Source organism: Belonocnema kinseyi, chromosome 6 (assembly GCF_010883055.1).
Source record: "Belonocnema kinseyi isolate 2016_QV_RU_SX_M_011 chromosome 6, B_treatae_v1, whole genome shotgun sequence".
Taxonomy (NCBI): Eukaryota; Metazoa; Arthropoda; class Insecta; order Hymenoptera; family Cynipidae; genus Belonocnema; species Belonocnema kinseyi.
Window position 1 is genome coordinate 15,437,644 of NC_046662.1, and position 22,314 is coordinate 15,459,957.

The 22,314-nt window shown below is 24.1% G+C and overlaps 1 protein-coding gene across 4 annotated transcripts in view; it reads right to left on the reverse strand.

Moving 5' to 3' along the window:
* The window catches only part of LOC117174400, a 478,217-nt gene that overhangs the window by 447,345 nt on the left and 8,558 nt on the right, over positions 1-22,314 (reverse strand). For all 4 annotated transcript variants that reach the window (XM_033363493.1, XM_033363492.1, XM_033363491.1 and 1 more), the window contains 4 exons: positions 13,343-13,464; positions 10,301-10,430; positions 6,956-7,120; positions 561-762 (listed from right to left, as the gene is read on the reverse strand). In XM_033363493.1, the coding sequence (XP_033219384.1) occupies positions 561-762; positions 6,956-7,120; positions 10,301-10,430; positions 13,343-13,464 (619 nt within the window). The remainder of the gene's footprint in view (positions 1-560; positions 763-6,955; positions 7,121-10,300; positions 10,431-13,342; positions 13,465-22,314) is intronic.

The window sequence follows — 22,314 nt, forward strand, 5'->3', positions numbered from 1 at the left end:
ATTTTCAGAACTCTAAATTAAAGAATCAATCAATTAACTTTAAAAATTGTCCAAATTATATTATTTAGTTATTTTAGGCCATTACATATTTTAAAATTAAAAATTTTTTCAACTTAAAAGTTCTTAAAATAGAATTTAAATTATTATCATTTTAAATAGTTTAAGCATCCTTGAAAAACTTTTAAATTGCATTTAAAATATTGAGATTATTTAATTAAAACTTATTTAAAATTAAAATCCTTTTTGTTTGAAGTATCATTTTCTATCGAGTATTCATCCTTTTTAGTTGAAAATTCAACTACTTGGTAGAAAGTTAAACTCATTGGTTGAAAATACATTTTTTTGTTTGAAGATTAAACATTTTAGGTGAAAATTTGTCTATATTTTTGAAAATTCATCAACTAACGGAGTGGGAATAAGAGAAAGACTGTGATCCCTGCGACTAAATTGCTTTCATACGAATGCTAACGCGATGTTTTGTCAATCTTCTTGGATTGTTAGTAAGATTTGTTTACTGTTAAAATATGAAGCCTTTGTTTCTAAAACACAAGGATTCTCACCTGCAGAAACATCCTGGTGATCGGATACAGGCCTGGCAACAGGAGCCATAATTTGTTCAACGAGTTCCCATTTTGCATTGAGATGATCAACGCGCCATGCGACTTCATCTTTCAAAGCTGGGGCGCGAGATATCAATTTTCCAGCTTGCTCGTTAAACAATCTTCTACGGTATGCCTTGCGTCGTAGCTCCTCCATGTGAGCCTAGAATTTAGAGCATTCCCAAATCAATTATCATAATTCTCTAATATATATCTACCTACAGAACAGATCTATCATATTTGTGAATCAATACGAAATAATAAATAAATCGCTGAAGCGTTACAAGAAATGGAGGTCAAACTGCAATAACTGTTTCAATTTATCATTCGAAATTTCTCACTGAAGAGAATTTAAACTTACTGGAGAAACAATTTTTTATTTGTCACAGGCAATTTATAAATTAAAATACAAATTTATATTGATACAACATTTTTGTATTTTATATTATCTATTATCTAAAATAATATAAAGGAAAAGAAAGGACAATTAATGAAAATTGATATCTTAACTTCAGAATTAATGTATAATATTGATGTACAATACAATCAAACCCAGGGTGGCCGTTTTAATCAATAAAATAAATTCCCGATCATTCCCGGTTTTTTCCCGGTGTCCAAACATTTTTCACGAACAATGAAATTTAAAAAATGGAACACTAAAGCTATTAAATTTTCTACTTGGGATAATAAAAACTGAGCTGCAAATAAAAACAATTTTTAATTTAAAAATGTGGTATTAAAATGCTCAATAATTTACGCGTATCAATTAACTTTAAAATTTTCAAAATTATATAATTTTAAGGAATTTTAAGCTAGAAACGTCAAATATTGAAAAATTGAAAAAAATTTAACTGAAGACTTCTTACATTAAATTAATTAAATTTAATTAATTAAATTATTTTCTTTTTAAATAGTTTAAACATCCTTGGAAAGCTTCAAAATTTTATTTCAAAATCTTAAGAAATCTAAAAGTGTTTTTAAATCTGTTTTAAATTTAAAATTATTTTGGAAATTTTTTCAGAACATCTAAATATCTGTCAAAATTAATTGATTTTTTTCTACAATTTTCAGAAAATCCTGCAAATTTTAGAAAATTTCTTTACAATTTGGATGTATAAATAACAATTGAACATTTATTATTTGTAGGCGAAATGTGAGTAATTTTAAGAGATATTTAGGAGTTTTTAAAAGATTTGAAATTATCAGGCAAATTTTAGAAATTTTTCTCAAAATCTTCTAGAATCTTTTTTGAATATTTTGTTATTTTTAATTTTCCGAGGAATCTTAAGAAAATGTTTTTTTTTTCTTTTGAAGCCTTTCACAATTTTTGAAAAGAATCTATCTCAATCTATCTCAAATTTCGTCTACAAATAATAAATGTTCAATTGTTATTTATACAGCCAAATTGTAAAGAAATTTTCTAAAATTTGCAGGATTTTCTGAAAATTGTAGAAAAAATTCAATTCATTTTGACAGATATTTAGAAGTTCTGAAAAAATATTCAAAAATAATTTTAAATTTTAAACAAATTTAAAACAACTTCTAGATTTCTCAAGATTTTTAAATAAAATTTTGAAGCTTTCCAACGATGTTTAAAATATTTAAAAAGAATATAATTGAATTTATAATTTAAGAAGTGTTCAGATAAAATTTTTTCAATTTTACAATATTTGATGTTTCTAGCTTAAAATTCCTTAAAATTATATAATCTTGAAAATTTGAAAGTTCATTTATTGCTTTTGTAATTTAGAGAATTGAAAATGATAACGAGGATTTATATTTTTTTATATTGAAAAATGTTAGTACCTTGAATTTTTTACGCGTAAATTATTGAGCATTTCAATACAAAAATTTTTAATTGAAACCTTTAAAATGTCAATTTTAAAAGTTCAGGATTTCCACTTTGCGTGTTTTCATTTGCAGCTCAGTTTTTATTACCTCAAGTGGAAATTTGTTTAGTTTTAGTGTTCCATTTTTTAAATTTCATTGACCGTGAAAAATGTTTGCGAACCGGGAAATGACGGGGAATTTATTTCGTCGATTAAAACGGCCACTGGTTATTGTTTTTCGAAATAAAATGGTATTTTTAATAGAAAAAAGTTTTACTATAAAGAAGTTAAATCAATTTTGAAGAATTTTAGGTTCCGTTGGCGTTTTACATCGAAAATTTTTATTTTCTTTTTAAATAGTTTAAACATCTTTGGAAAGCTTCAAAATTTTATTTCAAAACCTTGAGAAGTGTTTTATAATTTGTTTTAAATTTAAAATTATTTTTGAAACTTTTTCAAAACTTCTAAATATCTGTCAAAATGAATTGATTTTTTTCTGCATTTTTCAGGAAATCCTGCAAATTTTTAAAAATTTCTTTACAATTTGGATGTATAAATAACAATTGAACATGTCTTATTTGTCGACGAAATTTGAGTAATTTTAAGAGATATGTAGAAGTTCTGAAAAGATTCAAACTAATGTAAAACTTGAAATGATAGCCTAATATAAAACAAAATGTGGATTTTCGCAGATTTTAAACAAGAAAATTAGATTCTTTTCAAAAATTGTCAAAGGGTTCCAAAGAATAAAAACATTTTCTTAAGATTCCTAGAAAAATTAAAAAGAATTTTTAATTTTAAAAAATTATTTTAAGAGAATATTTTAAAAGCTTTTCAAAGATTTAAACAAAATTTTCAAAAAAGATTTTAGGAGATTTTAAGAAAACTTTATAAAATTTGCATGATAATTTTTAATCTTTTTAAAATTCCTAAATATCTCTTAAAATTATTCGAATTTTTTCTAGAAATGTTTATTTGTAAATTATACATCGAAATTTAAAAATTTCAATTACAAATTAAGCATTTTTCAAATACAACAATTAAAATTGTAACGTTCAAAGTTTAAAGGCTCTTCGAAATTTTAACGATTCTTTTTTGGTAGTAAATTAATCTTTTTCTTTAAAAAATCTTTTTTAGTTTAAAACTCAACTTTTTGGTTCAGGATTCTTGAATTTTGTTCGAAATTCGTATTTTTTAGTAGCAAATTATTCTTTTTCTTTAAAAATTCTTCTTTTTTAGTTTAAAAGTCAACTTTTTGGTTAATAATTCTTGAACTTTTTCGAAATTCATCTTTTTTAGTCGTAAATTAAACTTTTTCTTTAAAAATTCTACTTTTTTAGTTCGAAATTCAACTTTTTGGTTGAGAATTCTTGAATTTTGTCTTTTTTTAGTAGTAAATTAATCTTTTTCTTTAAAAATTCTTCTTTTTTAGTTTAAAATTTAACTTTTTGGTTCAGAATTCTGGAATTTTGTTCGAAATTCGTATTTTTTAGTAGCAAATTATTCTTTTTCTTTAAAAATTCTTCTTTTTTAGTATAAAATTCAACTTTTTGGTTCAGTATTCATGAATTTTGTTCGAAATTCGTATTTTTTGGTAGAAAAATATTTTTTTTTACAAATTTCACTTTTTGTTTCAGAATTTCTTAAAGGCTCTTCGAAATTTTAACGATTCCAGGTTTTCTATGTCAAACAATTCAGTTAAAGGTTCTTTACTTTTAAATATTTGGTTTCAAATTACTTCTCTTAAATAAAAATTCAAATAATTTCAAATATTCAATAATTAATTTTTTTTTAATTAAAAATTTCAAATTGAGTGGGTTAATAGTTGAATATTTTAGACTGAAACAATATTTTAAATGTAATAAAATCCTTTAATTAAGAATGTATTATTATGAAGTTATTTTAAAGTTCAAAATAGTTTATAAACTTTAGTCAAGCGTTCACATTTGTTTAATGACTAAGACTTTAAAAATTGAAACCGTTTAAGTTTTAACTTTAAAATCTGAAAATTCTTAAATTTTGAACTGATTTAAAATCTTTTTGTCAAATATTTTTTGTTCATTTTTTATTAATTAAAGTACAGATAAATTAAAAAAAAAATTATTTATTTATTAAATAAAAATGTTTTTTATCCAAAATGTTCAACAACAAAGGCTTTTATTTTTTATTTGTTTAAGTCTTTAAGAAAGCATTTAAAAGTTCTTTAAATTAAAAATGTAAGTTTAAAAATAAAAATTTTAAATGTAAAATTTTTAAAGGAAAAAAATTTTGAATTACGCATTATAAGCTAAATAATAGCAAAATTGAAAACCATAAAAATTCTACTAATTATTTTAAAACTGTTGAAATCGAACGTGGACAGATTTTTCTTCTACAAATTTGTAAAATATCCGGTAAAGAAAAATTTCACTGTCATTTCCCGGTTTTTCCCGGTCTCAAACATTCACGGTCATTTTCCAGTTTCCCGGTCCAGTGACCACCCTGCAAACCGTTGCATTTTTATCCAAAAATGTCAATTTACGATAAAAAGCAGCAAAATAACATAAATTTGATCAAAATTGTAAATTTAATTTTTGAAGTAAAAATTATTTTTCTTTAAAATAATATTTAAGGAGACTAAAACATAATTTTCCAATGTCGACCTATTTTCGACACAATAAACTTTGTTTTTAAAAAAAATTATGGATTGAAATCTTCATTTACGAAAGTCTTACGTAACATTATGTAAACATAACATGTTTAACCGTTGTTTTTAATGCAAAGTTTACATTTTTCTTCAATTTTCGATTTTCTTCAGTTTTTAACAGTTAAATTTTTCTTAGATTATTTGTAAAATTTTTTGAAAATTAAAGAAAATTAAAAATTGTATTTCGAACAGTTAAAAATTATATTTTTTAACTCTTGAATATTCCATTTTTTCCGACAAAAATTCTAAAATTTCTCAAAATTGGTCAAAGATTCTAGATCTGGTTTAAATTATAATGATTTTTGTTTAAAAATACCAAATTTCGATGTAAAACGCCAACTCAACCTAAAATAGCTTAAAAAAATTATGAAAATTGTTTAAAATCTCATACTCATTAAACAAAAATTTAATTTGCAACCAAAAAATCTAACAGAATCCGAAATTTTCTTAAAATGTAAATTTAATTATATAAAACAAAAACCATTATATTTAAATCTAATGATCTCTGTTGTCAAAAATCTTATATATGTGTTTAAAATAACATTTTTTCCATTAAAAATAACAATAATTTCCGACGAAAAAGACTAGCAGAATATAAAAAAAAACGTTATTTAAAATTGTCAATCTTCTTTAAAATTTAGAGATTTTTGTAGATTTTCCTTTGAAATTCTACAAAAAAATTATAATTTTTCTAAAATCTAATGTTTTTTTTTACTAAAAATACCCATTTCTGATTAAAAAACACCATCATAACAGAAAATGGTTAAAAAGTTGTGAATCTTCTTCGCAATCTAATTTTTTTAATAAAAAAAAAAAAATTCTTTCATAATAAGAAATGAATTCAAAATTCAAAATCATACTTAAATTACTATAATTTTTGTGTGTGTAAATACCAATTTTTTATGTAAAATACCAACGTAACCTACAATTGTTAAAAAATGAATCATCCTCTTAAAAATAAATTTTAATTTCCTACGAAAAATACTGAAAATCCGAAATTTTTCAAGATTTTAAATTTATTATATTAAGCAAAAATCATTAGAATTAAATCTAATGATTTTTGTGTATAAATAAAAATAATTTACAACGAAAATCAAACCAAAAATTGTTCAAAATTGTATATCTTCAACGAAATCTAATGATTTTTGTTTAAAATATTTCCATTATTCTTCAAAAACCTGAATATAACCTGAAACTTCCGAAAAATTACAAATCTTGTTCAAACTATAATGATTTTTGTTTAAAAACTCGAGTTTTTACTGTAAAATGCTAAAGTAACACCAAAAATTATTCAAAAATGATCAACTTCTAAAATCGAATGATTTTAATGTCAATTTTCGATTAAAAAAAAAACACTAACAAAACCGAAAAACGGAAATTGTTGACAAAAATTAATCTTTAAAATATAATAATTTACTATTAAAATACACATTTCCGGTAAAAATAAATAACACAAAAATGTATAATATATTCAATAATTTGAAAGTTTTAATTTAACAGCTCAATAAGAAGCTCAAATGTTTCTAAATTCTCATAAACTTTCCCATAATTCTTTTTATTAAAACAATATTTCAAATTTAATTTATAAAGAAACTTCAACAATTCAATTTACAAACTTTTTATCTGGTTTAAAAACGTATCCTGAAATTGTTCAAAAATGATTGACCTTCTTTGAAATTAAATTTTTTGTATTAAAATACCAATTGGTTGATAAATTTTCGAGATATCGTTTTTTTGATAGGATTTCTTTAAACAAGAGAAGATTTCTGTGCTTTCTAATTTTCTTAGATTATTATTTTTTTTTTTTTGATTGGTTTATGTTGTTGCAAGTGAAAACTTACTGCACGCAGGCTTTTGTCCAGAAGATTTTCCTCCTTTGAGTAAACCAACTCCTGAAGAACTCTAAGCCATGAGTAGAGTTCTGAAAATTGGCAGCTAACTTCGTTTAAACCCCATGAGAGGGTTAAAACATCACCCTCGTCCCAAGAAAGTTCGCCGTTAGCTTCCTGAAAATATATATTCAATGAAATTAAATCTATTTTAGAAAAATGTAAAGTAAAACCTCTCCAATCCTTCTGGCAAAAACATTTTGAATTTACAAAAACGACCTATTTTGGCACGTTCCGTTTTATTTTACATTCTTGCCTTACATATTTCCCATATTTTTTGCTCATTCCAGTAACTTTTTGATTAAAAAGAACAATTTTAGATAAAATATACTAACATAAAAGAAAAAAAAAATTATTCAAGATTGTAAAGCTTCTTTTAAAAAAAAATTCTTTCTGTTTAAAATGACCAATTCCCGGTGAAAAATGTTCAAAACTTCTAAATATCTGTTAAAATTAATTGATTAATTTTCTAAAAATTAATTGATTAAACTTGAAATGATAGCCTAATATAAAACAAAATGTAGATTTTCACAGATTTTAAACAAGAAAATTAGATTCTTTTCAAGAATTGTGAAAGGGTTCAAAAGAATAAAAACATTTTCTTAAGATTCCTAGGAAAATTAAAAAGAATTTTTAATTTTGAAAAATTATTTTAAGAGAATATTTTAAAAGTTTTTCAAAGATTTAAACAAAATTTTCAAAAAAGATTCTAGAAGATTTTAAGAAAACTTTATAAAATTTGCATGATAATTTTTAATCTTTTTAAAACTCCTAAATATCTCTTGAAATTATTCCAATTTTTTCTAGAAATGTTTATTTGTAAATTATACATCAAAATTTTAAAATTTCACTTACAAATTAAGCATTTTTCAAATACAACAATTAAAATTGTAACGTTCAAAGCTTAAAGGCTCTTCGAAATTTTAACGATTCTTTTTTGGTAGTGAATTAATCTTTTTCTTTAAAAATTCTTCTTTTTTAGTTCAAAATTCAACTTTTTGGTTCAGGATTCTTGAATTTTGTTCGAAATTCGTATTTTTTAGTAGCAAATTATTCTTTTTTTTTAAATTCTTCTTTTTTAGTTTAAAATTCAACTTTTTGGTACAGCATTCTTGAATTTTGATCGAAATTCGTATTTTTTAGTAGCAAATTATTGTTTTTCTTTTAAAATTCTTCTTTTTTAGTTTAAAATTCAAGTTTTTGGTTCAGGATTCTTGACTGTTATTAAAAATTCGTCTTTTTGGTCGTAAATTAAACTTTTTGTTTCAAAATTCTTCTTTTTTAGTTTAAAATTCAACGTTTTGATTAATAATTCTTGAATTTTTTCGAAATTCGTCTTTTTTAGTCGTAAATTAAACTTGTTCTTTAAAAAACGACCTATTTTGGCACGTTCCGTTTTATTTTACATTCTTGCCTTACATATTTCACATATTTTTTGCTCATTCCAATCACTTTTTGATTAAAAAGAACAATTTTAGATAAAATATACTACCATAAAAGAAAAAAAAATTATTCAAGATTGTAAATCTTCTTTTAAACCTAATTCTTTCTGTTTAAAATAACCAATTCCCGGTGAAAACTGTTCACATAACCTAAAATTGAGCAAAAATTATTAAAATTTTTTTGCAATCTCATGTTTTTTTTTCATTTTCAATTTTCGACGAAATAAAATTAACACAATCCGAAATTCTTCAAGTTTGTACATTTTATTATTTAAAAAAAATCATTAATCTAATTACTGTTTGAAAATAAAAAATTCAGATAAAACACACGAACGTAACCCCAAAGTTGTTGCAAAATAGCAAATATTCTTCAAAATCGAATAATTTTTTGAGTTAAAAAAAAAGAATTATCTACGAAAAAATCAACATTACAGATAACTGCTCGATTTTGTGAATCTTCTTGCAAATATATTTTTTTATTACCACAAATATTAATTTTCGGTGAAAAACACTAAAATAATCACATTTTTTTTAAAGATTCTAATGCTTGTTCGAATTATGATGATTTTTGTTTTAAAACACAAATGTTTGTGTGAAACGCTAAAACAGCCCAAAATTATTAAAAGTTACAAATCTTCTTCGAAATCTATTTTCTTTTTTTCAATCGAAAAGACCAATTTGCATGAAAAAATACTAACATAATCCAAAATTATAACGAATTTTGTTTTAAAAGATCAATTTCCATGTAAAATAATAACGTGACCTGAAATTCTTTAACTTTTTTGAACTATAATGATTTTTTAATACAAATTTCAATTTCTGACGAAAAACACTAACACAATCTGAAGTTATTTAGGCTTTTAAATTTTATTATTGTCAACAAAAATCATTTATCTGATAATTTTTTGTTTAAAAATACAAATTTCAGGCGAAACAAACGAACCTAACCCTACAATTGTGCAAAAATTGTAAATATTCTACGAAATCTAATCATTTTTTATTAAAACCACCAATGATTTCTTACAAAAAACATTAACATAACAGAATTCTTCAAATTTATAAATTTCTTTTAAATATATTTTTTATTATTAAGAATACCAATTTCCGACGAAAAACACTAAAAATATCCAAAATTGTTAAAAGATTCTAATTCTTCTTCAAATTATCATTTTTGTTTAACCAATTATTTTGTTTACCAACGTAACCTAAAGTTGTTGAAAAATTATTTAACTTTTTTCAAATATAGTTTTTGGCATTAAAAATACCACTTTGTGTCGAAAACACTAACATAATCCAAAATTGTTAAAATATTATAAATCTTGTTCGAATAATTATTTTTGGTTTAAAATACCTAAATTATCCATTTTTGATGTAAAACCCCAACGCAACCTAAAATTGTTACAAAATTATGAAACTCTAAAATCTAAGGATTTTGGTTTAAAATCTTAATTTTCATTTTTAAAAAACGCGAACAAACCCGATAAAAATTTAATTTGATAAAAAAGGCTAATATCCAGAGCAAAAACTAACAAAAAACATGAAGATCTTTACAACAATTTCAAGATTTAATTACCCCGCCCAAGTTTATTAAAAGACACAAACGTTTCTCAATTCGCATAATGTTTTCTCTAATTTTTCTTGCCAAAAGGGATTTTTTTGTAATTTACTTTATCAAACAGATGCAAATTTTTATAGCATCTGATAAAAAAGAACAATTATTTTTGCGAATTTTGGCTTATTTGCCGTTTTGATGATGATTAATAAATAATCGTAAAAAAATAAGCAAAAAATTTAGCTATAGAAGACAAATATAGGATAAAGTGAAGAATTAAAAAATTAAAAAATAAAGAATTACTTTGCAACTCTCGATGAGATTCGTGTCCATAATATAGTCATAGTTAGTACGTATTGCTGCCCAAAAGTCATCTTTGGAGTCCTCTCGGCCTCCCACGGTACATTGGCACTGTTCCTGTTTCGGTTCCTTCCTAAAATTTCAAAAACAAATTAATTTACTTCTCTAAAGTTTACAAGAATATAAAAAAAAATTCGTTTCTTTTCCTTGATAATATAAAAGTATGATTTCAAAACTCTCACTTATTCCAATTTTTCTGATCAGATTGATGTAGGAAGTTTTTGAAAAAATTATATAGAATTTAAATTTGAAGAATCTAAATTGGATTTAAAAGTGCGTAATCCAAAATCAAAAAGTGTGCTCTTGAAGATTTACCTTATTTTATAAGTAAAATTTCCAGTTTTCCAACTCAATATTTTTAAAATATTAAAAATGTACTTCAATGTTTATCTCTCTTTCCCATTTCTTGAGTTAAAATGAGAATTAAATTAATAGAACCAAATAAGAAAATTAAAGAATTTTCGGTTGAAAGTTAATTCTTTTTGGTTTAAAAAATTATATTTTTAGTTAAGCATTCATCTTTTTTACTTAAAACTCTTACTGTTTGTTTGAAAATTTATTTATTTTGCTAAAAATTCAATAATTTTGTATACAACTCATCATTTTGGGTCGAAAATTCAAATATTTGGTTGAAAATTAAATTTTTTTGCAGAAAACTCGTGTTTGGCTTGAAAGCTAAATAATTTGCTTGACATTTTTTTCTTTCTGGACCGATAAATCGAAATTTAATCTTTTTTGGTTAAAAATCAAACCGATTGAAAATTAATCTGCTATGTTTATGAATTTAATTGTTCTGATGAAAGTGGAAGTACTTGGTTGAAAATTCATTCCTTTGGTAAAAAATTTAAACATTTTGTTAAAAATATATTTTATTTTGGTTGAGAATTAATTTTTTAAATTGAAAACGTATCTATTAGTTTTAGTATAAATTAAATCTCTTTGGTTACAAATTTAAGTGCTTTGTTTCAAACTCGTTTTTTTTTCGTTTGGTTAGAAATTAATTTTTAACTGTGAATTAACTATTTTATTTTTGGTTGAAAATATTTGTTCTTGAATGGAAAATTTGTCTTTTTTGGATGAAAATTAATCTTCTTGATTTGAAAATTAATTTCTTTGGTTGAAATCTGATCTTTTTTCAAAATTATGGGGTGGGGGGTGGGGGATTTATCTTTTTTAATTAAACAATTCAACTTTTTTTAGAAAGTTCCATTGTTTGACTTCAAATTCAACACTTTTGTTGAAATTTTTGGTTCTTATTAAAAGGAGTATTTAAACAATTTTACGCTCTTTTTCGTTTTTTTTTAAATTGAAAATTAATTGTTTAAACTTTTTTAGGTTTAAGAGTCCATTATTTAAGTAGAGAATTCATATTTTCCCCTTGAAAATTCAACTTTTTCGTATAACATTGGTTTTCAGACTTTAAAATTCAACAATTTTTTGTTAAAAATTCATATTTGGGGATTCAAAATGATTTTTTTAACTCAAAATTTAACTATGCCATTTATGTTAAAAAATGTTGTTTTTTTTTTAATTAAAAATTCATTTTTTCTGTCGAAAATTCCACTCTTTTGTAGAAAATTCGTCTGTTGAGCTTGAAATTTCAACAATTGTGTAGACAATTAACTATTTACTTGAAAATAACTTTTTTGATGAAAACTCATTGTTACGGGGTAACAATACAATTAACAATACAATTAATTTCTTTTGTTGAAATCTGACCTATTTTCGAAATTCGTAGGGGGGGGGGGGAGAAAATTGATCTTTTTAGTTAAACAATTCAACTTTTTCTAGAATATTCGTTTGTTTGGCTTAAGATTCAACAATTCTGTTGACAATTTTTGGTTTTTATTAAAATGAATATTTTAATAATTTTACGCTTGACGTTAATTATTTTTTATTGAAAAGTCTACTAAAAAATGTTGGTTCACAATTCTTGAAAATTCTACTTTTTTGTAAAAAATTAATTTTTTTGACTTCAAAATTCAAAAATATGTTTCAAAAATCATATTTGGGGGTTGACAATGAATTTTTTTTTAACTCAAAATTTAACTATGCCATTTATGTTAAAAAATATATTTTTTTTTATTTAAAATTGATTTTTTCTGTAGAAAATTCGTCTTTTGAGCTCGAAATTTTAACAATTGTGTCACTTTGAATTGAAAAAAACAATTGAACAATTAAAAGTAACTTTTTTGGTGAAAATTTATTGTTACGGGGTAACAATTAATATTTTATCGTTAAAAATCCAACTACTTTGTTGAAAAGTCATATTTTATTGAAGATTCACCTCTTTGGTAGAAAATGTAACTATTTAAGTGAAAATTCGTTTTTTTATTGATGGCTAATTTTTTTACTGAAAATTCATGGTTTTTGTTAAAGATTCATTTTTTTTTGGAAAACATTAATCTTCCTGGTTGAAAATTCGCCTTTTTGGTTCAAATTTAACTACTGGATTAAAAATTCATCTATTTTGTTGAAAATTCAAAATTTGTCCCTTGAAATGTTAGGAATTGAAAGCATTTTAAATTATATTGCACACATTAATATGTTTATCGACACACAAAAGATGTATTGTCCAAAATTTGCAACATTTTAGGCCCTTAATAAAAAACTTTTCCTACAGCTTTTAGATTTCAAAGCTTCAAGGAAGGCCTTTATTTACGTAAAAAATCTTTCAGTGATCAATATTCAAGTACATTTCCAGCCTGCGCTAACATCCCATTATTATCAAGTTTATATACGTAGTTGTACTGAAAAAAAAAGAAATTTCACACCAAAAATTGTAAAAAAAAAAAATGTAAAGATATAGTAGGAGAAATTTCTAATTCGAGTTCAAGAAGCCTTGGCCATCTCTTCACATGGAGATGTGAATGTACGCTCGTGTGGCAAAGAGATGTGACTGGAATTTCTAGACTAGACACCTCGGAACAGGTGTCTTACGCAAGACCAAAGTCTATTTTTCTATTTTAAGCAAAAGAATCTCACCTTTTTTTGGTAAGACTGTTATATGGCTTATCCACCCGCATTCTCGCGTGCTCTTGTCCCTCTAGAGTCTCGCTAGAGGGCTGCAGCGAGGACAATGAGAAACTCATCTTCATTGTCGCAGCCTGAAAATAAACATATAATTAGTCCTTAATTATTTAGAAAACAATGCACGGAAGAGTATCCATAATTGCAGGAATTTCAAGGATCACAACATTCAGCAGTTCAATTTTAGATAAAAAAAAGGGGATTTTTTCAACAAAAAAAAGGGACTTTTTAATTTATATGGGTATCGCGAATCTTGATATATGTCTGATTTAAAACAGGGAATCTTGCAAAAGAATTATAATTCTGAATTTAACTATGAATTTTTTTAATTGTCTTCTTCTAAATCAGAATAGAAATTGTTTTCAAAAATTTCTGTTCGAAAGTGAAAATGTTAATTTTTTACGGAAATTCTCCCAGACTAATAGAAATTTCATCTTTTTTGGTTAAAAATAAAATCGTTGAAAATTTATCTGTTATGGTTATAGATTCAATTATTCGGTGGAAAATTCATATTTTTTTGGTTGAAATTTCATAATTTCTGGTTAAAATTTCTAATAATTATTAGTGGTAAAAATGTAACTATTTTGCTGAAAAGCTTCTTCTTTTGGTTGAAAATCAATATTTTAAACTAAAGATGTAAGTAATACAATTCATTGTGAAAAAATATATGTTTTTTACTAAAAATTCAAATGGTTGTAAAATTCAAATCATTAAAAATGTATTTATTTTTTTGATAATTCGTCTTTTTTTTAGAGAAATTTAATGTCCTTGTTTGAAAATTTATCTGTTTGGTTAAGACCCCGTTTTTTTTGTTAACGACTAGTTTTCTAACTGTAAATTAAATATCTTATTTTTGTTTGAAAATGTATCTTTTTTAGTATAAAATTCTTCCATTTTTCATGAAAAGTTGTCTTTTTTGGTAGAAAACGAAGCTTCTTAGTTGAAAATTCAATCTTTCTAGATGAAAAATTAACTATTTGGTTAAAAATGAATTTCTTTTTTGATTGAATATTCATCGCTTTAGTTCAAAATTTATTTCTTTGATTGAAAATAATATTTTTAAATATACATTTATCTATTCCAGTTTTTATTGAAAACGCATCTTTTGTAGATAAAAATTCAACTTTTTGTAGAAAATTATGGTTATAGATTCAATTACTCTGTGGAAAATTCATATTTTTTGGTTGAAATTTCATAGTTTCTGGTTAAAATTTCTACTAATTATTAGTGGAAAGAGGAACATTTTGTTAATAATAAAGTTCTTTGGCAAAAATATAACTATTTTGTTGAAAAGCTTTTTCTTTTGGTTGAAAATCAATGCTTTAAACTAAAGATGTAAGTGATACAATTTATTGTGAAAAAAAATTTATTTTTTGCTAAAAATTCAAATGGTTGTAAAATTCAAATCATTAAAAATGTATTTATTTTTTTGATAATTCGTCTTTTTTTTAGAGAAATTTAATCTCCTTGTTTGAAAATTTATCTGTTTGGTTAAAACCCCGTTTTTTTGTTTTGTTAACAATTAGTTTTCTATCTGTAAATTAAATATCTTATTTTTGGTTTAAAAATTAATCTTTTTTTTGGTTGAATGGAAAAAATTTGTGGATGAAAATTCATCTTTTTGGTTGCAAACTTAACAATTAGGTTGACATTCTGTTTTCTGAAAAATCATTTCGATAAAAAATTCATATATTTATTTTTTTTAAATTCGTCTTTTGTGTTTGAAAATTCATATTTGGTTGCGAATAAACTTTTTTGTTGAAAATTCATATCATCGAATTAAAAATATAACTATTTCGCAGCAATTTTACGTTAATTGTGTTATTAATTTCAGAAAAGAATAAACTTTTTACGAATTACAGAGAAAAAAATTGTTTAAAAAATTGCTAAATACCTTTCAGAAAAAAATGACTCAAAATCCGTTAATTATGTAATTTATTCCAGAAAATAATAACTTTTCTCGCTTTACAGGGGAAAAATTGTTTAAACAGATCAAAATTGTTTAAAAAATTGCCAAATATCATTTAAAAATACATTGATCTCAAAATTCTTTAACTTTGTCATTCATTCCAGAAAATAATGTTTTCCGATTTTTTGGAGAAAAAATTGTTTTAAAAAATGAACATTCATCAACTCTGTATGATTTATCCCGAAAGATAATAACTCTCCACGATTTTCAGGAAGAAAACAATTGTTCAAAGAATTTTAAATTCTTTTAAAAATTCTTGGAAGCTTGTCACTTTCCTATTGAAAATAATTCATGTTGCAAAAATTTCCAAAAATACCCGTTTTAGCATGAATTTGATAGAAAATTAATATTTTCCATTTTTTGGGGCATTGTCATGGAACAATAAAAGGGAAATGGGGGTGACAAAATTAACGATTATTGTGTGGAAATTATTCCTTGCATACACCGTAAGAGGTGAGTGTACTTTAATTTACAAACATTTTATAATAATTACTTCTTTTAAATTTTTTTTGAAAATCCAGCTTTTTCCATTTAAATCACTATGATAATTTCATACTTTTGGGTTAAAAATTTAATTTCTTTGTAAAAAAATTCGCCCTTTTGTTTGAAAATTGAACCATTTGGTTAAATATTCATTTTTTGGTTGAAGATTCATCATTTTAGTTGGAGATTCGTCTTTTCTTGGAGAAAATTAACCTACTGGGTTGAAAATTCATATTTTTTAATGAATATTCAAATATTTCGTAAAAACATAATCGATTCAGTTGAAAATGCAATATTATAACTTGGAATATCAGGAATTTGAAGCGTTTCAATTTGAATTAATTTATCTTTCGGGTTTAATTTCTCTATTGAATCGTTAGCGACTTCTTCGCTTCGACAATGTCCTTCAAATCTACAAAAGTAGCAAATAAATCGTTCAGGAAATATTTAGAATTGCTATGATAAAAAAGAATCTCTTCCAAAACACCTTATTCACTAATATCTTGAATTACTGTTTACAATTTTAAAAACATTGAAATTTGATCAAATACCCCTCGGATTGTCGATTTTAGGTGATCCCTGAAATCTAATATTCTAAAAAACAATTTCAAGAATTTAATTCTGATTCCACATCTACGCATTTCTATATTAATAAATGCTGAAGTTATCAAGTGAAGTTTAAGTAAAGTAAAGCAAAAATTTAAGTATAAAGAAAAACTCACAGAACGTCCTCAAAATTTTATAAATGGAAACTGAGACAACAATGTGATGTTTAATACATAATAATCTCGCCAAATGGATTTTTTTGGTAATGAAAAACGGAAGAAGATTAAATACGTGTCACATACCAATGTTTAATTCAGAGAAGAGTAGTACACGGAAATTTACTTTTATAACAATTCTCTTCGCGAAGTGAATCGAATTTTTTCGTGAGACGTTATACAATAAATAATTTTCCCTGAAGATCCATAAAATCCGCGTGAGGACCCTGTTGGGTAATGTGCTAAATTATCGCCTATTACTTCGAAACGGGACAGTCCTTTTCTGGTTTTACAAGGCTATACTTTCTGAGTAGAGTCAACAATCTGGTATTTCGAGAATGTTTCTAAAATTCCGGCCGAATGGAAGCGAAAAATAAAATACAGAAAAATTCTGTGTAATCTACAGCATAACTTAATTTAAAAAAGTCTATCTCTTCGGTTTTTTAATATGTTACTTTTCTGCAAAAAAATCTAAAATAAATATTTAATTTTTCTGGTCATCGATAAGCGTCGATGAGAATGGAAACAGAATCTTTATATTTACAAGATTCAGCATTAACTGAATCGGAGAACAATGACGGGATTGAAACGAAAAGTAAAAAGACAAATAAATTATATGTAATATTTGCAACAGATTTTAATTAAAAGAAGGTCTGTCTTTCAGTTTTTAAAAAATATTTTACTCTTTGTCAAGATGTAATCCTTATATTTATAAAATATAGCGTTAATGCAATCCAGAAATTTAATCTGAGAACAATGTGATATTCACAATTACTCTGAAATTGGATTTATAAATATCAAGTTATATTAGAATTCAGAACGAATTTAAATGAAAAATAAAATAGCGTAAAAACTCCATGCTTAAAATTACCTGATTTTTTCCTGACTAATTCCTCATTTTCCCTGACTATTAATATATATAGACCGAAATTCTAATCTGGTAACATTCTTAATATCAAGTATTTTATAGATGAAAAAAAATTGTAATTTAACTTTAAGAATTTTTAATTTATTATTGCTAATTTACTTGAAAAAGTGAATGATTTAAAACAGAAAAAGTAACCAACAGTGAATAATTTCTACCCTGAATAATTACTAAAAGTAACTTATGTGCATTATTTAATAGTGACTAATGCTCTTTTGATTTTAAAAGAATTTAAATGAATTCAATGACTCAAAACAATGTTTGATTGACCCTATATAAAACATAGAAATAGTTTGGTTCAAATAAAATTTGATACAAACATTGGCGCTTGAATCACATAAATTTTATTTTAATCCAACAAATATTTGTTTAATTCAATAAAATAATTGTTTGGCCCTGTATCAAAGAAATAATTTGATTGATTTCAGTAAAATTGAAATGGATTTAAAGCAAATCCCTGTGCGAAAGTAAAATGGTTACATTTGTACAGAGATTATGAAAAACGAATAGAAATTTCATCTTTTTTTTTTGTTTAAAAATAAGACCGATCGAAAATTAATCTGTTATGGTTATAGATTGAATTATTTTTTTGAAAATTCATATTTTTTTGTTGAAATTTCAACTAATTATTAGTGAAAAGTGGAACATTTTGTTAAAAATACAGTTTTTCGGCAAAAATGTAACGACTTTGTTGAAAAGCTTTTTCTTTTGATTAAAAATTAATTTTTATACTAAAGTTGTAAGACAATTTGTGATGGAGAAAAGTATATTTTTTGTTAAAAATTCAAATTATTGAAAATTTTCAAATAGTTCAAAAATTAAAATCGTTGAAAATTTATTTATTTTGTTGAAAAATCGTCGTTTTTTAGATAAATTTATACTCCTTGGTTAAAAATTCATCTGTTTGGTTGAAAACGCGTGTTTTGTTTATTAAAAATTAGTTTTCTAATTGTAATTTAAAGATTTTATTTTCGGTTGAAAATGTATCTTTTTCAGTTTAAAATTTTTCCATTTTATTGCAAGGTTGTCTTTTTTTAGAAAATGAAGTTTCGAAGTTGAAAATTCATCTTTTTAGATGACAAATTAACTAGTTGGTTAAAAATTAATTTTTGTGATTGTTGAAGATTCATCACAAAATTAATTTCTTAGATTGAAAATTTAACTATATAGTTACAAATTAATTTTTTTAATGAAAAATAATCTTTAAATAAAAAATTTAAGTATTCCAGTTTTTATTGAAAATTTATTTTTTCCATCCAATAAAATATTTGTTTGACCTGTATCAAAGAAAGAATTTGATTGATTTTAGTAAAACTGAAGTGGACTTAAAGCCAACTAAGGGAATGAAAAGAGTTCAAGAAATTAACAAAAAAATTATAAAATGACTAAGATTCAAGTTAAGTTTAAAATACTTTAGAATAAATTAAATAAAAACTTTTAAGATTTTTTTAAAAATCAGTAGAAATGGATGCATTTAAAAAAATGAAAATTAATTAGAAAATTTTGAGAGAATTCCAGACAAATTAATAATAATTCAGGATGTATTGAAAATGAATTAAAATAAATTGCAAGAAATATTTGAAAATCTCTTCGAAATTTTAAAATCCTATGACACTGCTCATCTTTAATATTTTTTGAAATAGATTAAAAATACCCTATAAAGTTTAAACTCCTCTAAAATCTTTTAAAATCCAATTAAATTTTTTAAACCTCCAGAAATGCCCTTATAAATAAAAAAAAACTACTACAAGATTTAAAATCCTTCGAAAATCCTTCAAATTATTGAAATATTCGGAAAACATAGAATCTATTGGAAGCTTTTATAATCTCTTGAAACTTTTTAAAGCTCTCAAAACTTCCTTAGCATTTTTAAAAATACCTACAAACCTCTAAGATCCTTTAGAATCCCTTCAAGTGATTAAAATCTAACACCTATTCTTTTTAATCTTTTAAAATACCCTAAAATATTTGTAAACCTTTTTAAAACGCCTACGATTTTTTAAAGCCCATGGAAATTTATTGGAATTATTAGAAATATCATGAAATATTTTAAATCCTCTGAAATTCCTTGAAACTTTTTAAAGCTCTCAAAAGTTCTTCAGAATTTTTAAAAATACCTTAAAATCTCTAAAATCCTTTCGAATCCCTTCAAGTTATTAAAATTTATCACCTATTCTTTAGAATCTTTTAAAACACACTAAAATATTTTTTAACCTTTTTAAATCACTTGCAATTTTTTAAAGCTCATGAAAATTTATTGAAATTATTACAATTATCATGAAATATTTAAAATCCTCCGAAATTCCTTGAAACGTTTAGAAGCTCTTGAAAATTCCTTGGATTTTTTTTAACAGCCTAAAATCTTAAATATCTTTTTAAATCACTTTACATTTTTAAAGCTCTAGAAAATTCCTTGGAATTTTTAAAAATATCATGATATCTTTAAAATTCTTTAAAAATCCTTCGATTTATTGAAATACTCGAAAACCTTATAAAATCCATTGGAATCCTTTTAAAAATCCTATAACATTATAGGTCCTATAAAATCGTTCCACATTTTCCAAAATTCTAGGAAATTTATCAAACCCACAAGTCCCTTAAAATGATTCAAAACCTTGCAAATCCCTTGGAATCTTAAAAAATCCCTTGAACCTTTCAAAACTCTTAAAAATTCCTTCAAATTTTTAAAACACCTTGAAATCTCTCAAATTATTTAGAATCCCTTCAGATGATTAAAATATACTACAAATTCTTTGTAATCTTTTAAAATACCCTAAAATATTTTATATCGTTTAGAATCCCTCCAAATTTTTTAAAGCTACTCAAAATTCCTTGAAATTTATACAAATAGTCTAAAATATTTCAAATCCTTTAAAATCAGTTTAGATTTTTTACGGCCTAGAAAATTCTAGTCATTTTAAAAAATATGTACCCTACAATCTTTCTAATTATTTAAAAACTCTTTAAATTATTGAAATCAACTAAAAAATTCTTGAAATCTTTTAAGATATCTATCAAAATCTTGCAACTTTTTAAAAATCTTTAGAAATTCCTTGAAGTATTTGAAAATCATCAAAACCCTACAAAATCTTCAAATTTTGTGAAATAACTCTCTGAAAAGTTATTCAAATATAGAAAGCTTTTAAATCCCTTAATATCATTCAAATCCTTGAAAACCCCTTGAAATTAAAATAATTTTAAACTTTTCAAAACTCTTGAATATTTCTTGGAATGTTTTAAATAACCCTAAATCTTATTAAAACTCTTGGAATCTTTTTTAATGTCCTGAAACCTTAATTTTGAAACCCATAAAATCTTTAAAATGATCTTTAAAAATCCCTTGAAACTTTTAAAACCTCTTTAAAATATTAAAATTGTTTAAAATACCTTCAAATATTTAAAATACTATGATATCTTCTACATCTTTTTAAAACTCTTGAAACTTCCTTGGAAATTTTAATAATACCCTAAAATATTCAAAATCCTTTGAAATTCCTTCCACTTAATAAAATCTATTCAAAATTCCTTGGAATCATTTAATTTAAAAACTCCATACCAAATTTCGAATTCTTTGAAACCCCCTTGCAACTTTTTAAAGCTCTTGAAAGTTCCTTGAAAATTTTCAAAATATATCAAAGTCTTCCAAATCCTTCAAATCATTTGAGATCTATTAATCTTTTTAAAGCATTTTAAACATTCTTGGAAATTTTAAACTTGGAAATTCATTAAAAGTTATAAAAAACATTAAAATTTCAAAATCCTTGTAATCGTTTAAATCTATTGAAAATTTCTTAACATCTTTTAAAATGCCCTAAAATATTTAAAATACTTTGAAACTTTTTCTTGCAGAAATTTCCCGATTTCTAGCATTTTTTCAAAATCCGTGACCAACGAAATTTCCTGATTTCCAGCTTTTCCCCGATTTGCGGCCTCCCTGATTTCTTCAAAATATTTTATTTTTTGCACCAAAATAAAGCAATGAATATTTAATTTTTCTAATTACCGATAAACGTCGGTAAGGATAGAAACCGAATCATTAAGTTTACAAGCCTTAGTATTAATTGAATGTAGAAATTGAATCTGAGAACAATGTGATTCTCACAATTATTCTGAAATTGGATTTATATCAACTTACATAAATATTCATGTGTAAAACACATTACTCGGCGAATTACGAATAACGTCTCATAAATAGAAATGCCCTTCCCACATTTTTAAGATACTAATTTTGCAGGAAAAATTCTACTTACAGGTGCCTAACTTTTTTCGTCTTGGTTTCAAATAACACTTAATGAGCGTTGCATTCTTGCCATCGGAAGTGTTTTTTATCAAAGAAAATCAAATATTCCATAGCAATATTTGCCGATTTTCAAGCTAAGTTAAATACAGATGACCATTTTAATCGAGGAAAAAAATTCCCCAAGCTTCCCCGGTTTGCAAAAAATTTCCCGATCATTGAGATTTAAAAACTCAAACTCTTACAGCTGAAATTTTTTTTATTTCAACTTATTTAAACTGAACTGCAAATTAAAGCACTAAACGTTGAACTCTCAAATTCTAAACTTTTAAAATTGAAGAGTAAACAGTTTTTAATTCAGAAATTACTTATTCAAACGCTCAATAATTTAAACCTGTAAAATGGAAGCTTTTAACACTGTTCAATAGAACAATGTAAAGTTAAATGCCATTAAGGGCATGTGACACAGCTAAATACCTATATTGCCGACCTAACTTTATCAGTTCACTGAATGTTTTTTTGAACCTAAGAACTTTTTTTGTAAATAAAATA